General features: G+C 48.3%; 2 protein-coding genes across 3 annotated transcripts; one reads left to right on the forward strand and one right to left on the reverse strand.

Annotated features, from left to right (window-relative positions):
• Positions 1 to 222: 222 nt before the first annotated feature.
• Positions 223 to 6373, reverse strand: THUMPD1 (THUMP domain containing 1). The gene is made up of 4 exons (XM_048494594.1): positions 6072 to 6373; positions 5131 to 5317; positions 2816 to 3064; positions 223 to 1945 (listed from the first exon to the last, which is right to left on the reverse strand). Exons 1-4 carry the CDS (start codon positions 6282 to 6284, stop codon positions 1644 to 1646), a joined length of 951 nt encoding a protein of 316 aa, XP_048350551.1. The 5' UTR covers positions 6285 to 6373; the 3' UTR covers positions 223 to 1643.
• Positions 6374 to 8138: 1765 nt separating this feature from the next.
• LOC125431680 (acyl-coenzyme A synthetase ACSM3, mitochondrial-like) lies at positions 8139 to 26683 on the forward strand. Of its 2 annotated transcripts, XM_048494699.1 has the most exons (14): positions 8139 to 8201; positions 11635 to 11908; positions 12473 to 12683; positions 14360 to 14567; positions 15493 to 15636; positions 17036 to 17192; positions 18089 to 18168; positions 19275 to 19398; positions 19786 to 19866; positions 21212 to 21313; positions 22159 to 22286; positions 22396 to 22495; positions 23716 to 23835; positions 25269 to 26683. In XM_048494699.1, the coding sequence occupies exons 2-14, from the start codon at positions 11690 to 11692 to the stop codon at positions 25353 to 25355; spliced, it is 1761 nt and encodes a 586-aa protein (XP_048350656.1). In that variant the 5' UTR covers positions 8139 to 8201; positions 11635 to 11689; the 3' UTR covers positions 25356 to 26683. The 2 variants fall into 2 exon arrangements, with proteins under 2 accessions (XP_048350656.1, XP_048350657.1); XM_048494700.1 differs by lacking the exons at positions 23716 to 23835; positions 25269 to 26683 and having other exon boundaries at positions 21219 to 21313; positions 22396 to 22497.
• Positions 26684 to 26727: the final 44 nt, after the last annotated feature.

Genomic DNA, 26727 nt, shown 5'->3' on the forward strand with positions numbered 1-26727 from the left:
AAGCAGAGCTATTGGAGATGGAACTTGGGATGGCCCGTACTCAAAGATTTTAACCTCTGGGATGATAAAGATGCACCGCAGTTAGAATAAGGCTGACAGCCTCAACCTGTGCAAGATAACTCTGCTACATCCTTCCGGTTCCGGCAACTGAGCAGCCCAGCCGACTATAATTTTTTAAAAACTCTGCTACATTCACTTTGTACAAGAAATACCAATGCTGAATTCTTATTTTGAAAAGGCTGTATTCTGCAAAGTTCAAACCCAAATCCGACAAAAAATTCACTGACAAACACCAGTTTCAAAAAGGGAAACAAAACCAGTTTTGTTCTGTTTTGAAGCAAGGTATACAAGACAACATACGAAACAAAAACGTTTCACCTCGTTAGATGTTTGGAACTGCAAGGATTCTTTTGTGGAGAGATGCTGTGAGGCCAAATGAAAAGTTGAGTGCCCGCGGGTTCTTTTTTTTAGCAGAGTCTACAAAACTCAACTTTAAAGCTGTTCACAAAAATATAATGTTTAGGTGGGGCGATAGGGTAGGAAATCCCTCAAGAACACGTCTGCACCTAGTAACTAGAAGATGCCCACAAGTCTTCCTGAAAAGCGGGGTATAAATCTTTGTTTGAAAAGACACTCAAGTCTCCAGCTATAGGTATGTTTGGCCATTCACCTGTCAAAGTAACAGCTGCTCCCTCCTTCCCAGGGAAGCAGAGGAGCGGAGTGACTCTGCAGCTGTCAGGCCAAGGAAGAATTGAAAGGAGACAGCTTCCTGGCTCTGCAGAACTATGCTGGCTGCCTCTTCCAGTTTTCAAGAGGTGCAAGAGGCGGCCAAAGGAAAGCTGGGTGACCTGGCTGTGTACAACAGTCAACTGAGACTAGTTTGCCATAAGAAGGAATGAGTGAGGGAACATACAAACCCAGCAACTTAGATGTATTCTTGCTCGTGGCAGCCACGTTGAGGTTTGTTATGATATCAGAATGCATCCTGCTGTCCCCCAAGGAAACTCCTTCCAAAGTGGATCAGTGTGTAGAAAGGTTGCCACATCTCTTGGATAAATCAGCACACTGCTCAGGTTAGCCAAAGGCTGGGTGTGAGATCGTGGGAAAGCCCAACGGCACCCATAGCGTTCTGACTGCTGTGGGATTCCCGTCCCAATTTACCTGCTTTTCTGGCAATCTCCTCTGCCAGAAAAGATTTTAGGAGCTGTTTCTCCACCCTGAATGACAGGCAGGCTTTGCGAGTAGCCAAAGCCGACACCCCTTGTGCATGAAGTGCAGCCTTCAGAAGTATTGTCACAACTTTGGAAGGCTGCCAGCCAGTTCTGCAAAACCCAGCACCAGTGCAAAGCTACATATCAGGTGGTAAACAGCTTGGCCTCAGGTACTGCAGCGGAATTTCAGCACCCATTTCAGCACCACAGGAAACAGAGCATCAGAATGCGACCCTCAACACTGACAGAGGAACGACACAAGGAGAATTAGTCCTAAGAAACACTGCAAACAGGAGTTGGACGACGTGGCTTCTAACGCAGCGCTCTCAGCGGAGACTAACTTTGGGCACCACGTGGAATGCTTAAAACTCGTTAACCCCGCCATGCTACCCCGAGCCACTGGCTCTTCAAACAGTCGGCGGTCCTGCGGGTTCAAGGATCACTGTCCTTGTGATTGTCACTAGCCTTTTCCTCAGCTGATTCCCCATGCGGGTCTTTATCCTCCGTCGTCTTCTCGGCCCCTTCCAAGCTGCCCTCCCGCGGCGCCTTCGGGGCACCGGGCTGCCTGTCCTCTTGGCCGTCCTTCACCACCTCTTGGAGGTTGTATTTCCGGAAGAGGACGTAGTCCTTCGCCACGCTCAAGCAGCAGATGTTTTTAATTATTTCCACCACGATAGTGAACTTGGGGTTGCCCAGGTCGACTTTGTTTTCCGGGTTGAGATCGCTGACCACTCCTGCAAAAATGAAAAAGGTGACGGGGGGAGGGGAGGGGGGAAAAACACAATCAAGGTTTATAAAATGATGAACAGCAAGGAGACGAAGGAGAGAGAAATCTCGAGAGCGCTGGTTGAAGCCGATGAGTAGGGGAGTAATGCCAAACAAAATTGCCAAACGATGCAAAAAAAATAAAATAAAATCTCCTGGAACTCATGGCCACAGGACAGCTCGAGGAAATGCACCTCCTGGAATCTCATGGCCACAGATTCGTTCAAGGAAATGCATCTCACAGAATCTTATGGCCACAGGTTAGTTCAAGGAAATGCATATCTGTCAGGATGTGTTTTTTCCTTCCATCAAAGGTGGAGCATTCACACCTACTCAGGAGAAGAAGGAAAGTTGGATTTATATTCCCCGCTTTCTCTCCTGCAAGGAGACTCAAAGGGGCTTACAAACCCCTTTCCCTTCCCCCCTCCCAACAGACACCCTGTGAGGTAGGTGGGGCTGAGAGGGCTCTGAAGAACTGTGACCAGCTCAAGGTCACCCAGCTGGCATGTGCTGGAGTGTACAGGCTAATCTGAATTCCTCAGATAAGCCTCCACAGCTCTAGCGGTAGAGCGAGAATCAAACCCGGTTCCTCCAGGAACAAGTGAGGGGATGATTCCAGGGGAACCCCCCTTTCCTAGAAATACGCAAAGAATGTTTTTTTTTTTTAATGTAAGGGAGTTTCAGCATCAAAACTGTTGAAAAATGACATTGTGTGACGCTGCATTGTGAGACCAGTCGCCATTTAGTGGGTTATTTAGAAACCACAGGAAAGCAATGCAGCAGCATCAAGAGTGGTAGGGAAGAAAGGTGGCAACAGTGAGAAAGAACAGACCGCTTACCTGCCAGCTCTTTGATGACTTCTTCCCGACTCAGGTGGCTGTTGTTGCGAGCCTTGTACGCGATCTGGAAAGTGCCCTTCTGAGGAGCCTTAAACCATGGCTCGAAGAAGGTCTCCGCGTAACGCTTCATGTCCTCCAGGAAGGCTTTGCAGGTGCCGGAAACGGGCAACATGCGCAAAATCACCCTCGTTTTCTTCTTCTTGGTGGTGTGCATATCCTTCAGGATGTGATGCACCAGCTTCTCGGGTTCTGCAAGAAGAAAGCGCTGGCATGATGGACGGCCCAGGCTAATCTGACCTCATCAGATCTCAGAAACTAAGCAGGGTCTGCTCTGGCTTGTTTTTGGATGGGAGACCACTGAGGAAGCCCAGGGTTGTTATGCAGAGGAAGGCAACAGCAAGCCGCCTCTGAACGTCGCTTGCCCTGAAAATCTGACTGGGTTGCCATCGATTGACTGTGACTTTGCAGCATTTTAGTAGTAGTAAGGAGCAGCAGTGGCATAGGAGGTTAAGAGCTCGTGTATCTAATCTGGAGGAACCGGGTTTGATTCCCAGCTCTGCCGCCTGAGCTGTGGAGGCTTAGCTGGGGAATTCAAATTAGCCTGTGCACTCCCACACACGCCAGCTGGGTGACCTTGGGCTAGTCACAGCTTCTCGGAGCTCTCTCAGCCCCACCCACCTCACAGGGTGTTTGTTGTGAGGGGGGAAGGGCAAGGAGATTGTAAGCCCCTTTGAGTCTCCTGCAGGAGAGAAAGGGGGGGATATAAATCCAAACTCTTCTTCTTCTTCTATAGTAGTAGTAGTAGAAGAAGAAGAGTATGGATTTATCCCCTGCCTTTCTCTCCTGTAAGGAGACTCAAGGTGGCCTACAAGCTCCTTTCCCTTCCTCTTCCCACAACAGACACCTGGTGAGGCAGGTGGGGCTGAGAGAGTTTGGAGAGAACTGTGACTAGCCCAAGGTCACCCAGCGGGAATGCAGGAGTGGAGAAACAGATCGGGTTCACCTCAAGTGGAGGTGTGGAGAATCAAACCCAGTTCTCCAGATTAGAGTCCCCCTGCTCTTAATCACGTCACCACACTGACTCTGTCACACACAAGCCTAAAATAACCAGCTAAATCATTTTTTAAAAGAGGGGAAAAAAACACAAACGCAGTCTACAAGATACAATAATTTAAAAGCTAAGAAAGACTGCAAGTAGCAACACTTGTAGGAGATCAAAACAGAGTGGGAGCAATCCACATATACACAGTCAAATATAAATTACAGAAGAACACATGTTTTAACTTTTATTCTTGCCCTGAAGCAGCCATGCAAAGTTTTCCACTTTTATTTCTTAGCCCCTATATTACAACTGAAAATACCTGTTTGTTTTCGTTCTTCTATCATGCTTAGTACATTGCAGGTACCGATTATAAGAACGCTAGTCCCCACTCTGGCTGTTTTTAGGTTCGAAAATGAGGGTGGTAGTGTAACCTGTTTTTCCCCCACACTAAGGATAAGAACAGCCAGAGGGTTGGTTTGGGCAGCAGAAATAGTCCAGTGCAAATTTTGAAAGAAACCCAACCCACCCTGCGACAGACATGCAGAGGCTGCGAGGGACCGGAAGAGAGCAAACTAAAGCTTAAACCGGACAATATGGAAATGTGGCCGATGGGGAGCTGGGCTGACCCTGGAATGGGTTTCAACCTGCGTTTGGCCTCTCTTCCCCAAAATGATAAGACACCGTATGTCTGGGTGACAGAAGTGACCAGAAGAGTGTTTTTCCAGCTCTATAGCAGGAACACCAATGACATGTCTTAGGGACATCTGGCCTAGACTACCAGTGGTCTAGGGACATCTGGCCTTGACTTGCAGGCGGTTCAGAAACAGCAGTGGGTTCAGACTGTGGTGGTTATCTCGGACGTTAACAAACGCCAACTGCGATAACCTCCAGGCAAACCATATTGGCTGTGAGCTTGTCATGACATTCAATGCTCTTCAGGGCATGGTGCCAAGATACCCAAGAAACTGCTTGTGTTCACCCAAGGAAGCTCTTGCACAGGAACACACGATGGCTGAAGCTTGTCTAGTGGCAAACCAACTCCATGACCTTCTCAGCACCAGTGGACAGCCAGCGTGGTGTTGTGGTTAAGAGCAGGGAATCTAAGGTTTTTACATGTGGATTTTCCTGGGTTTGGGTCCTTTACATTACTGAAAGCTGGCTTTAGTGGCATGCCAATTAATAAAAATAAATATCAGGATTCTCCCACAGAAAACCTCAACATACATAGTCTGACAGCATACGTTCTATCACATTTCATGGCGCATACACACACCTACGCCCAACGTCCGGATGAAAACCACATTATTGGCCCCGCTCTCCACTGACTGAAAGCGTCTCAACCTCTGTGTCGTAGAAGCGCGGATCAGATCAACCTCCTTCCTCATAGCAGCCTCGGCATCATCTTCCTCCTTTGCCTCCTCCTCGCTTCCCGACACGCTGCTGTCATTGCGGTCTGTGAACTGTCCACACACAATTGTTCCACAATCAGAGCATGACCAAAGCTAGAACAGTTGTTAAAATATTTGCATGCTGCCTTTTTCCACTCAGCAGGCCCCAAGGAGGTTCACTATATGACTAAAGAGGCACCCACTACAATAACAGCAGAACTATGACTATGCACAACTAGGCAATTAAAATCACAATACATTACAATCAAAACAAGACACCATGATACAATGCCTTCCTAAACATCGCTTGCAAATGTTTCTAAATCCAACTGGGAAAGCATCAAAGATTCACTGGGACAACAGATCACCCCAGAGAATGTTTTAGCCCTGATTTAATCTCTATAGGAAGACAAGCCCAGAGGTACACAAACAGGATCAAGTAGGGAAAGGTGGTCTTTCAGGTAAGCAGGTCAATAAAATACTTGACAGGTCAAAACCAGTATCTGAAGTTGAACCCGGAAACAAGCCTGCAACCAATGAAGTTGCTCCCAGACCTGCCTAATATGCTGAAAGTATCCATCATCCGTTTCCCATAGTAGGAAATATGTTTATAGACCCCCGATTTATAAGCCTTCTGGAAGGTTCCTGCCCAGAGGCAGATCGGGTTCCAGATGGCCTGAACCTTCTTCAGTTACTACCTGGGATAACTAAATAGAACCTCCATGCTCAGGTTCAGTGTACCCCCCATTTGGGGTTATTCACAGGCATCGGGCTGGCCGCTGCTGGGGACCAGGGAGATCCTTTGGCCTGCCTCGCACCAACGCACCTGCTCGGGCCCGTAGAGCTGCTCTCCGTACTCGCCGAGCAGGCTGTAGGCTTCGGCCACGCACTTGCGCTGGTTCATGTTGCAGGTGATTAAAATGCCGCACATGCCAACCTCCAGCTGGCGCCCCGCGTCGGCCCGGGCCCGTTTGGCCGCCGGCACGTACTGCGCTTTGCCCCGCCGCTTGTGAGCCGCCGCCGCCTCCCGGGCAGCCATAGCAGCCGCCCCGGACAAGCCTCCCTCCACGCGCGGGCCACGATGGCGTCACCCGCACGCGCCGCGCACAGGCCACGGCCAGAAAGAAAAGGCTAGAGCGGACATTTCCTGTGAGAACCGAACGGTCCCCAATGGGAAAGCGCGGGGGGGGGGGGGTGCGCTTTCACCATAGAGATACCAATTCATAGAGCGGCGCCACCCATAGGAAAATCCATTAAAAAAACCCGGACGTTTGAATGGAGCGCTCAGCGGCAGCGTCTCCATGGCAACACTAGCAGCCGCTTCTCTCAATGCTTCCTGCCAGGTCCTAAACCCGGGCTGTTCTGTACCCGTGTCTCCCCTTGTTCCCAAAAGCAATTTAAAATCGAAACAAGGTGTTCAGGTAATTACCTGCCTCAAGAAACAAAATGAGCTATAGGGCAGTTTTGAACACCTCTGTGATCTGATTGTAGTGGGTTTTCCGGGCTGCGTGGCCGTGGTCTGGTGGATCTTGTTCCTAATGTTTCACCTGCATCTGCGGCTGGCATCTTCAGAGAGGTGTATCACAGAGGGAAGTGCGCTACACACTGCGTCCAGTGAGAAGGGAATGTTTAGTGGGGTATGAAATTGTCCACGTCCCAGGGTGGGGAACCCATCGATGAAGTCCATCCAGTAAAGTTTGGGTGGAACTTGCCGTGCAAAGGTGTGGTTGATAGTATTTTATTGCGGGTGGGGTTTTTCAGACCAGGGAAATATGAATTTCCCTGGACTGAAAAACTCCACCCGCATTACAATGCAATCAGCCACATTTCTGAAGATGCCAGCCACAGATGCAGGTGAAACGTTAGGAACAAGATCTACCAGACCATGGCCACATAGCCCGGAAAACCCACCAGAACCAGTTGAATCCGGCTGTGAAAGCCTTTGACAATACATCTATGAACATTGAGCATTCTGATAACCATGCTGAATCTAGAATGTAATCACCTTGCAGGCAGGGACCTGTTTCTTCGTCTCCATCCAGTTAATGCACACTTAGGGCACTGAATTTGCATTTGCCTTCCTTTGACATCTAGTTTAGCTGCTGGGACAAGTTTATCATTCACGGAGACAAATGTATACAATAGTATATTATGGTTATTTTGTTTCAGAGGGTAGCCCGATAAATCTGAATCCAGTAGAGATCGCCAAGATGTTTGGGCTATATAAGCTGAGAGTCGATCCCTTGGGAACTTTGAAGGGAACTTTGCCTCTTGAAAGCCCCCCCCCCCCCCCCCAAATCTTATGGGGAAAAAATGCCACCAAGTCTCCAGCTCACTTATGCCAAACTCAAGTGGGAATTTCAAGGCAAGAGATGTGCAGAGCTGGTTTGCCATTGCCTGCCTCTGCCTCATGACCCTGCTATTTCTTGGAGGTTTCCATCCAGATGCCAGTCAGGGTCGACCCTTCTGAGCTCTGACGAGATCAGGTTAGCCTTGGCTGTCCAGTTCAGGGCTATAGCAATATTATTAATAATATGCACTATTGCATACCACATTTGTTGTATAATTATTATGTATTATTACACATAATGCTAGTAACAAAGCTAAAAGGCAGCTCTTGACACAGCCAGATACAGAATTCTAGCTTCAAATGCAGTGGGGATCCTGCGAGGGTCAATTACAACTCTACAGCCAAATCATTTTTTTTAACTTCTTGGTTTTGTATTATCTCTCCAGCAGTACGTGCTCCAAGAGAGATGATCACTTCTGCAGATCATCAAGACTCCCTCTTCCTCCCTAAACTAGCCGGGCCAGGCAGGCAGAGTGGGTGTGACTTGGCCTGGAGCTCTGTCTCCACTTGACTCTGCGATTTGGGGCCCTTGCAACAGTCTGAGGCAGAGCTCCGGGAAGGCACAGAGGCTCCTGCAGGGCTTGCAAGGGTCTGACAACCCTTCATGTGAGTCTTTCCTTTGAATACCTGTTTGGTCTCGTTATTGTTGTGTTCTTGAAGCCAGGCATCAGAATAAGGAAGGCGGCGTAGTTTTAAACAGGAACACAGTTTAACAAGTCCAGTTCTTTCTGTGGTGGAATGCCAACTTCCTTCCTCTCTGTTCTTGCTCACACCGAGTCCTGGCATGGACTCCAGGCAGTCTAAGATACTGGCCCAGATAAAAGGAACAGAGTTGTTGCAAATACCAGTTATTTCTCCCTTGCCTGACTATTTTTAGGGCTCAAAATGGAAAGGGAACTTGCTTTTAATGTTTCAGAAGAAAGCTCCATAAATTGGAATCAAAGGAGTCAACCCCACCCCCAATTAAATATGATAGATAACTTGATTGTAAAATGCAGCCATTCTGTATTTCACTGTTGGAATTCCTGGGGGTGGCATGTTGATTTTCCTTTTACAGGCTGGTACAAAACCAGAAACTGTTCCTTTTTCTTATTTTGAAGGAGTGACTCAAACGCTTGGGCGTTGCTTTAACTGTGCAAGGATGATCAGGGCAGTCTGCTTAAGGCTTTATAGGTCAAAATCAGAATCTTGGTTCTGGCTTGAAAACTAACTGGTCACCACTGCACAAAACTTCAAATTGAACGTGCCGTGAGGTGTCCACTAAAGGCAGACCTCAGGATTCCGTCCTGGATGAATTGTGTTCAAGGCCCCATGTGGAGATCACTGCAGTAATCTAATCATCCCAGATTTTGTACCAGGACAGTCAGTGCCACGTTAAAAGCAAGAACTTTGTCAGATGTCACGGGAAACATTTGTGTCTACAAGCCTGGCATCCCAAGCTATCCTATCTACCTCTGGTCTGATTCGCTTCCCAGCCTACTGGAGCAAGCAATACTTGTGTATAATAAGTAGATGCACTGGCCAGTTTTCTTCTTGTCATAGCAGAATTACCAAGAGGGAGGTAGACTCAGGATAAATTACACGCACTGAGCTTTAGTCTTTAAAAATGTTGGACTGGCCTCTGTAATTGATTGAAAAGTTGGGAGCATTTTGCAAAGGACAACATTCATTGTCCAGCCTAGTGACATATTACCTCGTTTACCCCCTCATGGTTACTGGACAGTGCAGCACCAGGGTAACAGCCAAGAGAACTTTGACTGGATTGTTTATAAGTGACCGCTAGCTCTTATAATGTGTGTCCCCAGCCTTCTGTATACCTCTTAGTGCACACATACAGAGTTTCCAGGAGGAAACATCTGCTGCTTCTAACCAGGGGATGGTCATTGTATAGTAAACAAAATTTATGGCAGGCAACCTGACCCATATTGTCCTCGGGATTTATTTCTACAGCTAAATTGCAGGTTTGTGGATATCTGATTTATATTCTCCAGCGTGGCAGGTAGCCCAGCTGCTGAATTTCACCGCATATGCCCCTAGATTACGTGTTGTTAAGCGAGGGCTGAACAACGAAACAGGTTTATACCTTTTGTAAAGACCAACCGCTGCCACACAAAATGGTATGCAAGCTTTACAGTTCACAAGAATTCTCCATCAGGGACTGCTTTGTTGTTGTTTTTTAAAGCCCCTTAAATGTAATATTGATATTGCTTATTATATCGAGATTGCGGAGGCTGCTTTTGCATCTTAAGGGAAATGCCTGTTGTTGATCCCTGAGAGCAGCGGGGGAGGAGACTCCGTTCAGGGATCAGCGGCTGGCTTTTCTGTTAAAATACAAAGGTCACAAAAAGCAGCCTCCACAATATCAATGCAAGCAATATGGAGGGTAATATCAATCCTTCCTTTTGACAGGAGACTGGAACTGGGGGGGCAGGTGAGACTTTTGATTGGATCAACAATAGGGGCAGTGATCGCGATTGAGTCGTGCAACAGACAGTGGGGCAGCTCCTTGTGTCTAAACAGGAAATGCCAGGAGACGCCACTGCAGAGGGACTGCAGGGCTAAGAGCACCACAGAAAGCGCTCCGTGCATAATGGGCCATAGTTTCTGAATTCACCAGCTAAAATGAACATTGCCGTTAGATCCGTTCAGTGGGCCTCGGGAGAGTTATCTGGATACAGCTGGGGCCCAAAGGGCTTTGTAAGCAAAACACTGCCTGCCTCATACGTGACTCAGCCAAAGTATTTATCTTTTGGCAAAAGGCCTTCACCATCTAGCTGTCCTTCATTCCTCGCAGCAGATATGAAAATATGCTCCAGAGGAGTTTCAGTAGGTTGCTGCTGTTTTGTGGGTTTGCTTATTCTGGTGGTCTGGTTTTGAACTTCTTGTGGTACTAAGACTGGCTCCATTGGAGGGAGATGTTTGGGGGTGCTGCTGAACCCCTTCCTTTTCTGGCCTTGCAGTAGGGTGACTATCGCCCTAGAGCAAGCTAGTCCACAGGAATCCTTCCGCATTTGTATTTATAGAAGTATCATGGGAGTCCTAATGATGTCAGAGACAGCACCGCCAGAGAAAGCAATTCTGATACTTTGGATTTCTGCTTTGGTACTTAGTAATGTCTCTCAAACCCTGCTGCCCCACCCCCTTAACAGAACCAGGATGACAGGGGCGTGTTATCATCAGGGACAGCTGGAGTGTGTGCGATCTCTCTTGGGGAAAAAAAAATCCAAAATGTTTCTTCGAAAGAAGCTGCATCTTTTGAATAAATGTTCCAACCATTCGTTTTTTAAAATCCTTATAGAAACACCTTTATTCTTAATTTCTATAGCAAGGGATGAGTTCTAAGTGACTTACTTTAAAGCCTCCACCGGTGGGACTTTTCTGTTGCCAAGGTGATTTTTGAACTCAGGTAGAGGACTGAAACTGGCCACGGGACTAACCTGACCCCGTGGACGCATCTTGGGTATCCTGAAATGTTAAATGGCTAGGATAAGAGGCATGTCGGGAGCGCTTAGCCAGGCCTCCTGTTGGGATTTGGCAAGTGCCAGTCACACAATCCAGTAATGAAGGAGTTAATTGTTGCATGCTTAGTTAGTGAGGTCAGAAGTCAGTGACCAGGTAATTGATACCTATTGGTTGGGTGGGCTACATGCAGGTCTGCACGTAGGCTTTAGATATATGTTCTTTGTGTTGCACTCTGCATGTGGTCAGTTCAGTCTATCTATAGCTTAGTAGCCATGTAATAGTCTAAGCAGCAAGCTGGCTGTTGGTGCTAGCTAGTAAGAAAGATGTTTATTGTTTTTCTTCCAAGTTTCCCTTCCCTGTAGTAAGTAAACTTTATTTCAGTAAAGCAACTGGTCTCTGCCTCATTATTGCATTAACTCTGCTAATTAGGTATTTGTCCACATGACACCTATGCAGAACAAATGGTAAAAATCCTGAGGTAGAAGAGAGGACAAAAAAAAGGGGTCCTGAAATTCTTACCATCTGGAGGAAACCAATGGCTTCTTTACTATGTGGCTGTTTCTGTTATGTATTTCAGGTAGGTGAGCTGTGGAAAACATCCGGAAACGAGGACACTGTGGGAGTTCCCCACCATGGCCTGTGTTGTGCCAATATTATGGAAGATCCAGGCCATTAAGGGTTGGTGCGCTCTTGGCCAAGTTCCCATCAGACCCTTCAGCAAACGTCCCTCGGTGCCCGCGGCTCAGAATTTTTCAGACTATGACTCCATCCGAGAACAGTATAAGCCCGAAGTGCCGGAGTGCTTCAACTTTGCAAAAGACGTGCTTGACAAGTGGGCCCAGATGGAAAAGGTATCGTTTTGGCAGCTGGCTTTCAGGTGTTTCAAAACACAGGCACACGGATTCCATGTGTGGTGGGCAGGTATTTTAATTTCACAGAATCAATGCTTTTATTTTTAAAACAACTAGATGGTTCTGTAACGGGAAAGATGTGCTGTTAGTTTCCTACCTCTTCTGCCTCCATCACTCCCCATCTTCCTCTGACTTTCCCTGGAACTCGATCTGCCGCAAGAGCTGTTTATCTTCACTGTCTGGAAAGTGTAGATAACAGTTTCATAAGAGCTGAGCTCCCCCCTCCACTGATCTATCTAACCAGATTGCTAAGCACTGGGGGAAATGTCAAAGGTTTATTTCAGCTTCCATTTTTAAAAAATTAACAACACATAATGCAATCAATGAGCCTTCTTCAGTTCCCCCACACCGCTGCAGGAGGTGGTCAGGCAATGAAAACATATCCCTGCCCTTTGGTCCAGAGCGCCCCTAGCTTGATACAAGAAGTCAGTGTATCGTAGCAGCTACAGGTACCTACAAGGTCCAAATCCTGACGATTTACAGCGCGCTCAATTGTCTCCTCAGGAGGGAAGAGGACCGTCCAATCCAGCCCTCTGGTGGGTCGGCGACCAAGGGGAGGAAGTGAAATGGAGCTTTGAAGAGCTGGCATCTATCTCCAAGAAAGCAGCCAACCTGTTTTCGGAGCAGTGCGGCCTGCAGAAGGGAGACCGGGTTGTAGTGATCCTGTCGCGGATACCCGAGTGGTGGCTCTTGAACGTGGCTTGTCTGCGAACAGGTTAGCAATGACAGTGCTTGTTTGACGAGCCAATTGTCACTTGGAGAGGAGGATCGCGTGGCTTTTTGGAAACACCCTGTACTCCATCAGGCCACTGTCTGACAATGTCAGTATTGCCTACGTGGACTGGCAATGGTTCTCCAGGGTCTCCGCCAGAGGCGCTCTTTAACGGCTTTTAAGGAGGTGCCAGGGCTTGAACCTGTAAGCAATTTGCTGGATTCCCATACAGCCCTTTAAGCCAAAAGAGCAAGGAAACCCCTTCTCCCTAAGCCAAGGGAGAAGTGAAGAATCAGACCGGTTTGGTTAGCAAAACAGAGCTGCCTCTCTAGCTAGAGTCTCCGTTACAGCCTCCTAAGCCAAGGGGGCAAGGGACTCTTCTTCCCTCAAGCCAGAGGGAAGAAAGAGAGGCAAAGAATCCCAGTCACAGACAAAAGTCTTGCAAAGAATAAAGCAAAGTTTATTTCTAAGCCAGCACAGGTCTCACCAGTAATGAGAGCTGCCCCAAACTGCTGAAAGGTCCAAGGTTTTAAAGGGTCTTCTGGGGTTACATCAAAGCAAAGTCATATACATTTCAAAAGATTTAGTTTTGCAACAAATTATCACACGTCAACCATTAGTAGAAGTTCCCAAACATTCCAGGATGTTCCCAAACAACGTAAGCGGTAAATGCAGAGCCATCCATTTGCCTCCTGATTGCTTTTTAGCTCCGGTGGCTATCACCTTGCTTATGATACCCCTTGTACCAACAGTAGGGTAATTTAGTTCCTGAGAGGCCCGAGAAGCAACTAAGACCCTTTCCGCACGGGCCATTAACGGTGGCTTGGGGACGGCAAAAACGCCGTCCCCAGGCCGCCGTTCGCACAGGGGGCACAGCTGCGTCGCAGCCACGCCGCCCTCGCGCCGGCCGCCCATCCCCACGCCGGCGTTTCCCCAGTGTGCTCGGAAGCGCACTTGTTGGGGAAATGCCAGCTGGAAGCCGCTGCCGCTTCCCAGCGCTTCCCCCCCCCTGCTCCCTGTACTTACCTTGTCCCCAGGCCTCGGCGACGCGCCGGAGGCCCGGGGACACGCCGGGTAGGCCGGGCGCCGGCGCTCTGCAGCGCTGGCTGCCCAGCTCTTTCTAGGACCGTCCGTTCGGACGGTCCTAGCGTCGTCGGGTCAGCGTCGAGGACACCGACCCGGCCACTTCCGCATTCGTGCGGAAACGGCCTAAGATATTTAGATTGTTTACTGCTACTACAGAAATACTGGGAGATGTTATCTTTCTGATAGCCTTGTGTAAATTAGCTTGTCAGACTGAGGGGTTCCAGTGGCTGTATCGGTTATGTTCATTTGGGTAGCTAAAGCAATTAGCAAAGGAATGTGGCTTCTAAGTAAGGAAGAGGGGTGCATGTAAGACTGGCAATCTATATTTCCAAGCTGGATCAGTTTATTCGTTTAAAGCTGAATTTCCTGCTCCATGGTATTGCTCACAAACCTGATACCTGCTGCATTCAAGCCTGTTTCTCTACCACTGAGCTACAGCGGCTCTTCAAGCATATTCTGTCGCGGAGGAAGGATAATCACTGTGAATATGGCAGAAAAGCACAGCGTGTTTATTCTGTAACTCTGTAGCTGTTCCCTCCAGGACTTGGAAGCAAGCGACACATGACTGTCCCAATCTGATTTCTCTCTGCTAGGAACTGTTCTCATCCCCGGGACCACGCAGCTGACCGCAAAAGACATTCTGCACAGGCTGCAGGCGTCCCGGGCCAAGTGCATCATCACCGATCAAGCCTTAGCCCCGGCCGTAGACAGCGTGGCTTCCGAATGCCAGTCTCTAGCGGTCAAGCTCATCGTGTCAAGAGACCCCAGGGATGGCTGGCTCAATTTCCATGATTTGCTGAAGTACGTATCGGCTTTTCCTCCTAGTTACGGGGAAAGTTTCTCCTGGGAGACGGGACTGGGCACAGGGCCAGGCTGCTTGCTGCGGGGTCAGTTTAGAGGGTGCTGCTTCCTGTTCACACCCAACCCTAAGACGTTACCTATTTTCGGAACAGCTGTGGGTTTGATTCGGGAGTTTGCATTTCTTGCACAGTCTGTGAGCCATCACGACGAAACTAGAGTTGTCTTTTCCCCCTAACAGAGGCTCCTTCCGCACATGCAGAATAATGCACTTTCAAACTGCTTTCAGTGCTCTTTGAAGCTGTGCAGAATAGCAAAATCCACTGGCAAACAGTTGTGAAAGTGGTTTGAAAACGCATTATTTTGCGTGTGCGGAAGGGGCCAGAATTTGGTAGAAGAAACGCGGTCAAAATCGATGCCTGTGCTTTAAGTCTGTTGCTTCTAAATGGCATATGGGATAAAAGACACAAACAAAAACCAGGATATTCACCAAAGAAATAGGCCGGATGGGAAAGGACCATATAACAAATGGATGGGCGAAACACATATTTGTGCACCCAAGCGTTCCCCTTGACTTCTCAGTGGTCTGTGGGTTTGGGCCAGGCTGGGACAGATTTCAGGCTGAACCGACTGCAACAGTGAAGACAAAACCACGTTGTCATCCCATCTTTTCTCCAAAGAGTCCAAGGCAGTGGATATGGATTGTCCCTCCTCCATTTTCGCCTCACCACAACCCTGCGGGGTAGGTTGCACTGAGAGAGAGTGACTGAAGATGAAGTGGCTCAGCCTCCCAGTTTAGCATTCTAACCATTCTAACCACTGTGCCAAGCTAGCTCTGGGTGGGATGGGCTTTATGAAATCATTATAACCATTACCTCTGTTTTATAAATGCACGTGCTTTCATTTCGTGCCCCTTTGTGTCCTACAGCCGTGCACCTGCTGACCACAGCTGTGTGGCCACCAAGAGCTGCGAGCCAATGGCAATCTATTTCACCAGCGGCACAACTGGTGCTCCCAAAATGGCCGAGCATTCCCACTGCAGCCACGGAATCGGACTTGCCCTCAACGGAAGGTAGGCGCGGGGGCGTTTCCTGCTTCCCGCATCCTGATGCACAAAAGTTTCAGCAGCTGTCCCAGCTTGACTTCCTGAGACCAGCGCAGACATTCCACATTTACTGAGCATGTTTTTAAATTCATCTACACTATTGTTTCATGTACATTACTTTACATTATTGTTTTGTGAACATTACTGTTTTATTTACATTACATTATTGTTTCATGTCTGTTACTGCAGTAATTCTTACAAAACCACTGCAGGGTAGACCATTATTACCTGCATGTTGTAGATTGGGGAGGAGCTGAGGAGGGATAGAGCGCATGCCACACTCGCAGACAGGGTTCAGTCCCTAGCCTCTCCTTGTAAAGGGCCCAGGGTGCTAGAAAAGTCCAAGAGGTTGAAAAGACAGGCGAGTCAGAGAAGATGGCATTCAGCTACAAGAGCTCTGCCCAGCAGACCAATCAGGCAGAGAGCAATAGCATGCTTACATGAAGCACGACGCCAAGGAGACGCTGGGGAGGATCTGTGGATCAATAAAAGAGCCTCCGCTTGCATGTGGAAGGTCCCTGCCATCTCTGTCTAAAAGTTAGAGGTGAAAGGAAAGCCCTCTTCTCAACACCCAGGAGAGCCACGACCAGTGTGAGAAAACCCAACTGACCTTAGTGGATGACAACAACAACAACAGCAGCAGCAGCAGCAGCAGCAGCAGCAGCAGCAGAAGAAGAAGAAGAAGAAGAAGAAGAAGAAGAAGAGTTGGATTTATATCCCCCTTTCTCTTCTGTAGGAGACTCAAAGGGGCTTACAAACTCCTTTCCCTTCCCCCCTCACAACAAACACCCTGTGAGGTGGGTGGGGCTGAGAGAGCTCCGAGAAGCTGTGACTAGCCCAAGGTCACCCAGCTGGCGTGTGTTGGAGCGCACAGGCTAATAAATTCCCCAGATTCCTCCACAGCTCAGGCGGCAGAGCAGGGAATTAAACCCGGTTCCTCCAGATCAGAGTACACCTGCTCTTAACCACTGCACCACTGCTGGTTTAATTGAGTGTAAAGCACCTTCACATATGTGCTTATTTGTTATCCTAGAGATTTTAGACACCCCCACGTTCTGTGTCCAAATCCTGCCCTGAATCTCACAGCTGTTTGTCGCTGTTGGTTGGGACACCAGCATCTCTTCCTAAGGAATTACCTGCCCCATGTATATTTTTCTAACTGACTGAGCCCCAACCCAACAGAATGGTTTCTAGTATAGTACCAAACTTCAGCAGTTATCTTCCACAAATGACTTAGTATAAAAACAGATTAGAGTGTTTGATATTTTGCAAGTCAGGGGTTTGAGATTTGGAGTTTTGCCCGACATGACAATTCCTGTAATCTTTGCACCAGTGAACATCAACACATTTCCTTTCTGTTTCCTAGGTACTGGCTTGACCTAACTCCCGCAGACTTGATTTGGAACACTTCGGATACAGGTTGGGCAAAATCCGCATGGAGCAGTGTCTTTGCGCCATGGAGCCAGGGGGCAGGCGTCTTTGTCCACGGCATGCCACGTTTCGAGCCAAAGCCTGTTCTTGAAGTATGTGACAAGCTTGTTAGCATTTCCCTAAGAACAGGGCTTTCCCCGAACAGGGTCACTGGGAGTTGCCAGGGTGAGTGGTCAAACTACGGCTCAGGCATAAAATCCCACACTGGGCCACAAAGCTCACTGGATAATCTTGAGCCAGTCACAACCATTCAACCTAATCCACCTCACAGGGCTGTTGTGACAATAAAACAAGGCAGACCTTTGTAGGACTCCCTGAACTCCTTGGAAGGACAGAATTGAAATGTGTTGCACCGATACTATGGGGGTGAATCCTTATGGTCAAACTGGAATGATAAAACAGTTGGTTGAATTGATCTGTAATACCCCTGGCTTGCTGATCTCGAGAAACTAAGCAGAGTCAATCCAGGTTAGTAGAAGAAGAGAAGAATTTGAATTTATACCTCCCTTGTTTGCCTGTAAAGAGACTCAAAGGGGCTTACAAACTCCTTTCCCTTCCTCTCCCCACAACAGACACCTTGTGAGGCAGGTGAGACTGAGAGAGTTCCAAAGAACTGTGACTAGTTTAAGGTCACCCAGCAGGAATGCAGGGGCGTGGAAACAAATCTGGTTCACCATATAAGAGTCTGCTGCCCATGTGGAGGAATCAAACCTGGTTCTCCAGATTAGAGTCCACCTGTTCTTAACCACTAACCATGTTGGACACAGTCCATCTGCTTTTAACTACTACACCACGCTGGCTGCCTAGTTCTTGAATGGGAGATTACCAAGGGAATCCTGGGCTGGCGCGCAGAGGCAGATAATGGCAAACCTACCATTCCATGGACTCACCTCTCAAAAAACCCACAATAGCCAGCAAACCACCTTATCTCACCCTGACCCAGTCTGGTTTTGTTTTGTTAAACTTTCCACCTTTTATAATCATTTAGACCCTGTCGAAGTTTCCCATAACAACTTTCTGTTCTGCGCCCACTGCTTATCGGATGCTTATACGCCACGATTTAAGCAGGTAAGGAAGCTCTTAACTTCTTGTACTCTCAATGTGATTCAAAATTTCAGCCTTAGCGGTGTGAAAACGAGATCTCAGTGGCACACAGTGCAGCTCCAAAGAAAGGCACCTGAGTCCCCCAGCATTCCCACACTGAGCCAAAACTGTGAATTTACTTCAACACATAGGTAGAAAACCAGCCATCTGGTAAAGGCCCTGAATAATGCTTGGGGTCTCACCTGCAGGTATGTGTCAAATTTCGAATGGGCATAATTTGGCAGTTAAGAGAACGAGCTGTGAACCACAATATCTCCAGCTGACACCCTTGAGGACCTCCTTAGACCACTCTCAAACGTCCCGGTTGCAAGATGGCGACATAAACGCAGGTCTGCCTCACAGTGGTGTTGTAAGGGTCACACAAAGATCATATGCAAGGAGGGGTCATTTTAGTTCAGGAAAGTGGCATAGGCAGAAGCTTAAACTTTCCCTCTTCTTGCTCCCTGATCCTGCTCAGATAGGGCCCTACTCACCTGATAATAGACTTTTAAGAAAAACCCATCGGGAGCTCTTACACCTAGAGCACAGGTGTCAAACTCGTGGCCCTCCAGATGTTGTGGACTACAGTTCCCATCATCCCCTGCCAGAATGCTGGCAGTGGATGATGGGAACTGTAATGCATAACATCTGGAGGGCCGCAAGTTTGACACCTATGACCTAGAGCCGTGGTGGCGAACCTTTGGCACTCCAGATGTTATGGACTACAATTCCCATCAGCCCCTGACAGCATGGCCAGTTGGCCATGCTGTCAGGGGCTGATGGGAATTGTAGTCCATAACATCTGGAGTGCCAAAGGTTCGCCACCACTGACCTAGAGCATGTTGGTTTGGTGCATCTCATGCAACTTTTAAGCTTTGAAACAAATCTGACTAGTAAAGTAGAAGGGCAGCCGCACATTTTCAGGACCCTTGCGGTTGTCCTCTTGACAACGCAGAACGTAGAATGAAGTGTCTTATCCTGCTTTTCAAAACTGTAGACTCCTCCTCCACAAAGAAATCACAAAACCGTTGGTCCTTTTCCCAACTGGCTGGTTCACCTCGATCTCTTTTCCTTTCCTTCTTCATCTTCAGTTACTCCTTCCGCAGTCTGAAGCACTGTGTGAGCGCTGGAGAGCCCATGAACCCTGAAGTGATGGAGGACTGGAAAAGAGAAACAGGCTTGGATATCTACGAGGGCTACGGACAGACGGAAACGGTAGGCAGAGTGTGTTAAAAACTGAGGACCAGGCAACATTTCTGGGAAGGTTCCTACAACCGTAGGTCAGCTTTGGGGGCTCTTTTTAAAACAGAAATGGCTTGGTGCACACAGGTGGACGTTCTCATCCCCTGCAGGGAATTGGTTGAAATAGCTTTTCTGCTCTGCCACGAGCAGAGTTTCAAGGTTCCCTGGGCTGAAAGGGGTGATGAGTTCATTCCATCTTTCTTCCTCATAGCTTTTTCTTTATAAGGTGACCTCTGACAGCTTTTTGGAGACATTAGAGGCTTGCTGGGGGGAAGGAGAGATCTTGATAAACACCTCCATAACAGGTTTCTGTCTGTTCTGGTGGACACGCTTACCTTCCACTTTTGTCATTATGTACAGGTGCTGGTCTGCGGAACGTTCAAGGGGATGAAAATTAAGCCCGGCTCTATGGGGAAGCCGTCTCCTGCCTACGACACTCAGGTATCATATCTCTGTGAGGTCCACTGAATAGTGGAAGGCTGCCGTACTCTAGCTTTTTGAAGCAAGAGGCCATTCTCAGCATGCCGCTTCTGCTCAATTCAGTAAGCCTTTATTGGCATATACACGATAGTTCCAGTTAAAATATAGTTCCAGTTAAAATATAGTTCCAGTTAAAAAATACAGTTCCAGTTAAAAGTGAATAGTAAAAAACTTCGCGTTTGTCATACATTCAGTTTACAAACTTCTGACAAAAACTTTGCCACTATAAGGCAACAATGAAAATCCTGGCAATTTAAAAGCGTAACTACTTTATCTGATTCAGTATAATCAATCATAGGATCTATAGCTTGGGGTAGCAGGCTGGATCGGAGTTCTTGGTATAATACGCAGTTCAGGAGAATGTGTGGGATGGAATCCAGCTGTCCTATGCTACAGGTACAGAACCTCTTATCGCTTGGAAGACCTTTAAGTCTTCCTCTATGTAGCGGAGATGGCACGATGTTAAATCTAGCCAGCATATAGGCTCTCCGGTGTATGGGATTTGTGAGCGCTGTAATGTAATAGGCTGGGTATCCCTGCGTGAAGGGAATTGACATATTTGTTGGTGAACAAGATTTATTTGCCAAGCTCTGCAGTTTGTTGATAGTCCATGGCTAACAGCCTCTCTTTAATGAGGTCAAAAGTTTCAGGCCGTTTCTGCACGGGCAATTCATGGCGGCCTGGAGACGGTAAAAACACCGTCTCCAGGTCGCTTATTCGCGAGACGGGCTTAGCGCTGCAATCGCAGCTGCGCCGCCTCGCCGACCTGAAGGCGGCGTTTCCCCAGAGCGCTTCCCCAGCTTTTTTTTTAGTCGCCGGCATGAAGCCGCTGTCGAGCGACAGCGGCTTCATCGCCCTCCACCAGGCACTCACCTTCTCTCGGGCGTTAGCGTCGCCGAAAGTTTGGGATACGCTTGGCCCTGCGCACCTGCTTCAGGCGCCAGAAGCTGCGGTCCCCAGCGACTCATGACGCCGAGGCCCGGACAGGCTGGTCGGCTCAGCGGCGCCCGGCTGCCAACTGCTTCAAAAGGACCGTCCATGCAGGCGGTCCACGTCTTCAGGTCGGCGCAATCGCCCGACCTGCTGCCGTTCCGGCCGCCCGTCTTGAAACCGGCCTCAGTAAAGGTGAGCATGTTGAAGGAGTCGCTGTCATAACCCAGTTCCCCGATCTTTGCTGTAACTGTTGTGCACCATTTTGAATGGTATGCCGCCGCTGCTGTTCTGGGGTGCCCCGCTCCATCCTAAAGCAGGCTGCGATCGCATCCCTTCGTCCTTAGGGCAGAGAGTGTTTCGTGTTTGTTTTCAGATAATAGATGAAGACGGCAACATTTTGCCTCCTGGGAAAGAAGGAGACATCGCCATCAGAATCAAACCGACACGCCCGTTTCCCCTTTTCACGCAGTACACGGTAAGGGCCACAGGAGAACGTCGGGGTCGCAGCCAGATGGGAAAAACGGAACCAATTCGTACCGTGGGTGGGGGCTGTCCCATGCCGGACTGCTCTTCAGTGCAAAGCAATTCCTTGCATGTTAAAAAAAAGAAAAGAAAGAAAACCAGGTAGTCAAGAAGATGGGTTCTACCTTCTCCACAACATGCAAGTTGTCTGCGCAGGACGTGTTTTTCTTGGGAGAGCATTTGATAATGCAAGACCCTTCTATATACCGGAAGATGAAGAAGGTGCCCCTAGGTTAACTGGACAGGAGATTTTTTAAAAATTAAAATGCCCTGCAGTCAAAAGCTATTCTCTTGAGGCTTTTAACCGGCATACAGTCCTCCAGCTCACATTCTTGCAATGTCCTTAACGCTGTTTTGAGCAACGTATGGGCGACAAATCAGCATTAATGCTGAAAGTGTACTTTTAGATAAGCCGACTTCCATACCCACCCCTCTTCATTGCAAAAACTAATACTCGCATGGGAGCAGCAGTGGCGTAGTGGTTAAGAGCAAATGTACTCTAATCTGGAGGAACCGTGTTTGATCCCCCGCTCTGCCGCCTGAGCTATGGAGGCTTATCTGGGGAATTCAGATTAGCCTGTACATTCCAACACATGCCAGCTGGGTGACCTTGGGCTAGTCACAGCTCTACGGAGCTCTCTCAGCCCCACCTACCTCACAGGGTGTTTGTTGTGAGGGGGGGGAAGGGTAAGGAATTTGTAAGCCCCTTTGAGTCTCCTATAGGAGAGCAAGGGGGGATATAAATCCTCCTTCTCCTTCTTGTTGCATCTGACAAATGCCTGTTAATAAATAACTCAGGACGATCCTAAGAAGACAGCCTCAACTGTACGTGGAAATTACTACGTCACTGGAGACAGAGGGCTTCGAGACGAAGAAGGCTACTTCTGGTTCGTAGGAAGAGCCGACGATGTCATCAATTCGGCCGGGTAATATCACGCGAGCAGTCAGCCTGCTCAGCGCTGGGGCTTCTCTGAAACTTGTTTCCCACCAGCAATCTGTAGCGAGGTAACTCAGAGCCTGCTCTTGCTTCTCAAGGTACCGCATTGGACCATTTGAAGTGGAGAGCGCCTTGATAGAGCATGAAGCCGTTGTGGAATCTGCCGTTGTCAGCAGTCCAGATGCCCTCAGAGGAGAGGTAAAGGGTTACATCACTGACGGATCTCTAAAGTACAGCTCTAGAGCCAAAAAGTGGGCTGGATGTTCTGAGTGCCAGAAGATCAGATTCCCTGTATAGCAATGATCCCACCTTTATGCCCATCATGGAACAGAAGGTGGTCCTCCCACCTGCTTAGTTTCTGCAAGTTTGTAGCACCGTGTGCCTTCTAGTCCTACAGCCCCAACTGCCCTTCCTCTTCCCCCACTGAAGCTGCACTGATTGCCAACATTCCGTGACTACCAATTGGAGCAGACGTTTGTATTTGCCACAGGGACAGCACTGGGAAAGTGCTCTCCCCTAACATGTAGAACGGATTGCTGGCCTTCCTACTGGGTTTCTGTGTGCCCCCTCCACAAACCTGGTCCCACCACCAGATACAAAGAGCCATAACACGGTGAATGCAATGAACCAGCCATGCAGTTCTACACATTATACTTGGGAGTAAGGCTCACTCAAGAAGAGGAGACTACTCTTGACCGCGCCCTCTGAAGAACGCAGCACGTGTTCTTTAGATTTTAATTCTTGGAAGGGAGGACGACCTGGGAATGTTGCCTGTCAGTCCAGCTGCTCACCTCAACAAACCGGATCTGCAAGCAGAAAGCTAGACAGCAGTCTGACAAAAAAACCCTCAACACTGAGAACTCCCCACCCCTCCCCACCAATAGTGACATTCTGTTCTCTTTTCTTAGAAAGCACAAGCAGGCTGCAGGCAATACATACCCCAGATGGCTAACCCCAGTCTGAGCTATTGAGCCTTGATTGGAGATTGCAAATGCCTTAGCAGACCAGGTGCTTGGGAGCAGCAGCAGCAGCAGGCCATTGCTTTCACATCCTGCATGTGAGCTCCCAAAGGGCACTGCTAGCAGCAGAGTGCTGGACTAGATCAGGGGCAGGGAACCTGCGGCTCTCCAGATGTTCAGGAACTACAATTCCCATCAGCCCCTACCAGCATGGCCAATTGGCCATGCTGACAGAGGCTGTTGGGAATTGTAGTTCCTGAACATCTGGAGAGCCGCAGGTTCCCTACCCCTGGACTAGATGAACTCTGGCCTGATCCAGCAGGCTCTCTCTTCTGTTCTTATTCATTCTGGGACAGACAAATAGTATTGGCTCCCTCCGCAACCCCAGGGAAGATCATCAGATGGCTTGTACTAACTTCCACCATCTTAAAGATTAACGTCAACCTTTTGTTTTTGAAGGTTGTGAAAGCCTTTGTCGTGCTGGCCCCTGAGTACGTCTCACATGATCCCGAAAGGCTAACCAAGGAGCTGCAAGACCACGTCAAACAGGCCACCGCTCCGTACAAGTATCCAAGAAAAGTAAGTCAGGACCCGCTTACTTCACCGCCCCTCAGTTTATTATCAGTGCTGAGACATCTTACAGATGCTTCAGGTGTTTATGAATTCTGCTCAGGCAGCAGTAATGTCAGCAAAAGGAAAATCTATGAGGCTGCAGATGGTCTTTGTGACTGCAACCAAAGAAGCTCCTTTGCTGCGTCAAGCCGAGGTCCCATCTAGTCCAGTGCTAGGTCCAAAAGCAGATTTCCAGCTACCTCTGAAAGACCTCAGAAGGACACTGTCCCTGCCTCTCACAATCATGAACTGTGTTGTGTGAAGAAGCAACTTCCCTCACCTTTCCCTGCAAATCAGTTCGTATCAAATGCCTCAAGGAACACATAGAGTAGTCTTCTGAATTTGACTCTCCAATGTGAGATGAATATACTTCCAAAGGAGATGAAGGCCTGGCTCGGATAGCTCAGGCTACCCTGATCTTATCAGATCTTGGAAGCTAAGCAGGGCTAGTATTTGGATGGGAGACCTTCAAGGAATACCATGACTGTGATGCAGCGGCAGGCAAGGCCAAACCACCCCTGAACATCTCTTGCCTTGAATACCTCAACTGTGACTTGATGGCAAAAAAAGTGCGGCTACAGTAGACGTTTTTAAAAACAAATGGTTATGGGAACATTTTAGTCGCTCAAGGGTTCTCTTTCAAAGGGATCTCCTTTTTTGCAACACATCTCCTTCTGACACTACTGAATGAACGTCGGCATTTGTTAGATTGGCTGCCGCAAAATCACAGCAGACTAATATGATTAACCCACTGGAGGGCTCCTACCTTCCCCCCTTCAGTAAAGGGCTACCAAGGTATTTCTATAATATATCTTCACCGCCGACGTACCTTATACGCCGACGTACCTTCTATAATATATCTTCACCTCCGACGTACCTTAATGCTAGCCCGACTGAACGTCCTACCCTCAGCAGTCCTGAGCGGCAGATTTCTCCAGATCCCATACCAACAAAGAACGTGCCCCTGCTCACAAAAAGCCATCAAAACAATCAAGCACATCCTCCTAGATTGCGAACTATATGCTTCATCTAGAAGACAATATATAGACCCATATACTGAGAACTATGCCTACCCATTAGACAAGGTCAAATCTTTCTATCTGCTTTGTGATCAGTCTCCTCAGAGATCCTTTGATCGTTGCCAAATTCCTGGTAGCTTGGCAATAACAGATTCGCCACAGATTTTAGTTTATTTATTTATTGTTTTAACTGCTGAAAATGTCTGAACCTACTTATTTTAACTTGATTCTCCTCAACCTCTCTGTTGTATTTTAAACTCATGCCAATAAAAGGTTGATGATGATGATGATTAACCCATTGGAGCTGCACCTGTTCTATGTGCTTTCAATCATGTTTGGCCTCTGCTCGGGCCACTTGTAATTCTCGCTCTTGCCCAACAGGTGGAGTTTGTGCCGCATTTGCCAAAGACGGTCAGCGGGAAGATCAGAAGGAACGAATTGCGCAAGAAGGAGTGGGGAGAAGCTTAGAGCCCCCTGCTTTTTGCTTGCAAGAGTTTGTTCCGAGAACAGAGAGTTTTTATATTGTTTCCTTGTGTGCCGGCGCTGGATGGAAGACTCACAAGTCCACTCCCTCAGAAGCAGAGCCCGAGGGATTACAGCGAAGTACAGGGTCAGACCTTTGGGTGAGGATGAGTGGTTGAGCCGCCGCTCCCAACCTCACAAGAAATCCCCAAGCATCCTGCCAGGTTAACCAAAGTCAAGCGAAACTCTACTTCCAGATGTTGACTTGCGTAAGAACGTTGCGTACCCCACCCCCCACCCCAAGCCACAAACAGATTGGCTTCCAAAACAGTGCTGTGAGTCTGATGCTGAAGCCAAAGTGATCAAACATAGAGTCTGGTTCCTTCTTTTTACCCTGACCAAAGCGATTGAAGAATGACCAAGTATTCCCCACAGGGCGTATGCCCAGAGGAGACCGTCCATTCAGACTGCTTCAAACAGGATAACAATGCTGGCATCCAGTTCTGGCCTGTTTGGAGAGTTAAAACTGTATGTTGGCAGACTGGGAAAGGTCTGGAGCAAACCTAAGTCATTTTAATCAGGTTTGGTTTCAGCGGCTGAGAGATTGTGTTTGCCCACGCTCCCTCTGCGTGGCTGGCCCTTCAGTGAGCCCCCCCCCAATGCTCAGCCTTCCCAGTTCTTACCCATTACAAGTTCCTTTATCCACCTGAGCCCCTCAGCTAGTAGATGTTGAAAATCTGCCCACAGCCCAATTTTAGCAATCTCCCCCCTCCTGTTTATAAGTGAGCACAGAAGAACCAGTATGCTGTAGTTGTTAAGAGAGGAATCCACATTGCCTCTTAGCTTGAGAAACAACTTTTAAGTCGTAAAACCAGATGCTGCTCTTCATGCCTTTCGTAATGGTGGACGTGCGCCATCAAGAACAGAAAGGAGCCCTGCAATACTGCTTTGTAAGCTAAGCAACTTTTCCTTAAGTCGACACTGAAGGCTGTTCTCCTAGACCAGGCGTAGGGAACCTGCGGCTCTCCAGATGTTCAGGAACTACAATTCCCATCAGCCCCTACCAGCATGGCCAATTGGCCATGCTGACAGAGGCTGATGGGAATTGTAGTTCCTGAACATCTGGAGAGCCGCAGGTTCCCTACCCCTGTCCTAGACATTTCAGGAGCAAACAACCTAGCTTCCTAGCTCCATTTCAATGAATGATCCCAGCTCTCCAGCTGTTGAAAAGTCTTGGAATCTGCATGTCAGTTTAGAAGACAGGCAGTGGGATCCTCAAGTTTGATGGCAAGCTGGCGCAACCGTCTGGCTTTTCTAGGCCACACAAAACCAAAAGAACATCCCATTGCCCAAAAGCTTATCAGCTTTCCCTTGGTTT

This window comes from Sphaerodactylus townsendi, linkage group LG04 (assembly GCF_021028975.2).
Source record: "Sphaerodactylus townsendi isolate TG3544 linkage group LG04, MPM_Stown_v2.3, whole genome shotgun sequence".
In the NCBI taxonomy this organism is placed as follows: Eukaryota; Metazoa; Chordata; class Lepidosauria; order Squamata; family Sphaerodactylidae; genus Sphaerodactylus; species Sphaerodactylus townsendi.